The sequence below is a fragment of the Lynx canadensis genome, chromosome B2, assembly GCF_007474595.2.
Source record: "Lynx canadensis isolate LIC74 chromosome B2, mLynCan4.pri.v2, whole genome shotgun sequence".
Taxonomy (NCBI): domain Eukaryota; kingdom Metazoa; phylum Chordata; class Mammalia; order Carnivora; family Felidae; genus Lynx; species Lynx canadensis.
The window spans coordinates 6,976,136-6,977,755 of NC_044307.1; the positions used below are offsets into that span (position 1 = coordinate 6,976,136).

The window sequence follows — 1,620 nt, forward strand, 5'->3', positions numbered from 1 at the left end:
GGGCAGGGCAGGAGCTCTGGAAGACGGCCACCCACTACCAGCCCAGTTTGAGGACTGCCCCTTCCTAGCCCCTGGAAGTCCCCCTCCGCACCCACCCACGCTCTGTATCCTGCACCCCTTCCCCTCCTACCCCTGATTCCAACGCAGAGGTCCAGAATGCCCCGGGGAGGGAGAGAGGGTGCAAACGGCAGGTCCACGCCCCAACTGAAACCTTAGGAAACAGTTCCAGACAGGGAGGGGCGCGGTGGGCTCAGCTCAACCCCGGAGGGGGTGGGGGTGGGGGGTGGAAGTCCTGGCTCTGATCACAGGGGTGCCGGGGGCCAGGTGGCCTGCCCCTCCAGGTCAACCCCAGGCCCGGGCGCGGTTGGTGGGGGGGAAGGGGTTGGACGGAGGAGGAGAGCGGGTGGGGGGTGGGGGAGGCGTCCCAGTTCGTAGGCCGTGGCCAGTTTCCCCAGTTAACAGCCAGGCCGCAGCAGGAACGGGGCGGGGGCTCTTCTCCAAACCGGTGACTACAGGCTCTCGCGCTCTGCGACGCCCGGGGCCTGCGCCTCCGCGGCCGCGGCCTCTCCCGGCTGCTCGGGCCCCTCCGCGGGCGGTGCCTGGGCCGGGCCCGGCTCGGGGGCGGTGGCGCCGCCGATCTCCAGCTCCACGAGGGGCGGCGGCGCGGCTTCTCCGGCGGCCTCGGCCTCCTCCTCCTCCTCCTCCGGCGGCGGCGGCGGCTGCTCCCCTTCCGGCTCGGCCTCCCGGGGCTCGGCCTCTCGGGGACGTTTGGGGGAGCCCTCCGGCAGCTCCCCCGCGCTCCTCTTGGGCGCCCCCTGCTCCGCGGCCTGCTCGGCCTGCGCGTCGCCGCCCGCCTTCCCCTGCGGGTCGCCGCGGCCTGCGGTGGCGTCCGCGCCGACCTCCGGCTGCGGCCCGGGCCAGTCGGCGCCGGCCTGCCCCCGGGCCAGCTGGTAGTCGGCGGCCTGGACGGTGGGGTTGTTCTCGATCTCCCACAGCCCCGCGCTGAAGCCCCTCCTCTTGTTGGGCTTGGCGAACTTCTCCTTGGACTCCTCGTACGGGAACAGGTGCTTGGGGCCCAGGAAGGCCGTCTCGTGGGTGCCGAAGAAGAACACCTGGTACCGGTTAGGCTCGGCCATGTGCTCGATCCTGGCGGGCCAGTGGGCGTAGCCCTTCAGCTTGGCGAACACCAGGTCGCCGCTCTTGTACTTGGGCCGGCAGTAGCGCGACATGGCGGGGGTGCGGACCCGGCCTCGGCGGAGGCCCCGGCGACGCCCCACGACGCGGGCGGGTGGCGGCCGCTGGGCTGGGTGCGCGCGCCCCGCGAGCGCCCGGCGACGCGCGCAACGCCCCGCGCCCTGAGAAGGTTCTAGCGCGAAGAGTGCATTATCTCCGAGACCCCAGTGTGGGCGCCGTGGTTTCTAGAATGATAGAGCTGACAGGTCGGATGGCCGGGTGGCCCGGGGCCCGTTGGTCTGTAGAGCACTTGGGCCGTAAAGGCTGCGCGGGTCACGCTGTGTGCCGGAGGAGCCTGGGAAGGGTGACGTGGGGCAGTGTTGGGAGAACGCAGTGACACGATGAGAGCGTGTTCGGGGGGGGGGGGGGGACCGGTAACAGGCTAGT

The 1,620-nt window shown here is 72.0% G+C and overlaps 1 protein-coding gene across 1 annotated transcript; it reads right to left on the reverse strand.

Moving 5' to 3' along the window:
• Window positions 1-509: 509 nt before the first annotated feature.
• HDGFL1 (HDGF like 1) lies at window positions 510-1,229 on the reverse strand. Its single transcript, XM_030316856.1, has one exon. The coding sequence runs from the start codon at window positions 1,227-1,229 to the stop codon at window positions 510-512; it is 720 nt and encodes a 239-aa protein (XP_030172716.1).
• Between the last annotated feature and the right edge of the window lie 391 nt (window positions 1,230-1,620).

Coding starts and splice junctions, on each gene's coding strand:
- HDGFL1 (XM_030316856.1), bottom strand. CDS start 1,229: ATGTCGCGCTACTGCCGGCCCAAGTACAAGAGCGGCGACCTGGTGTTC.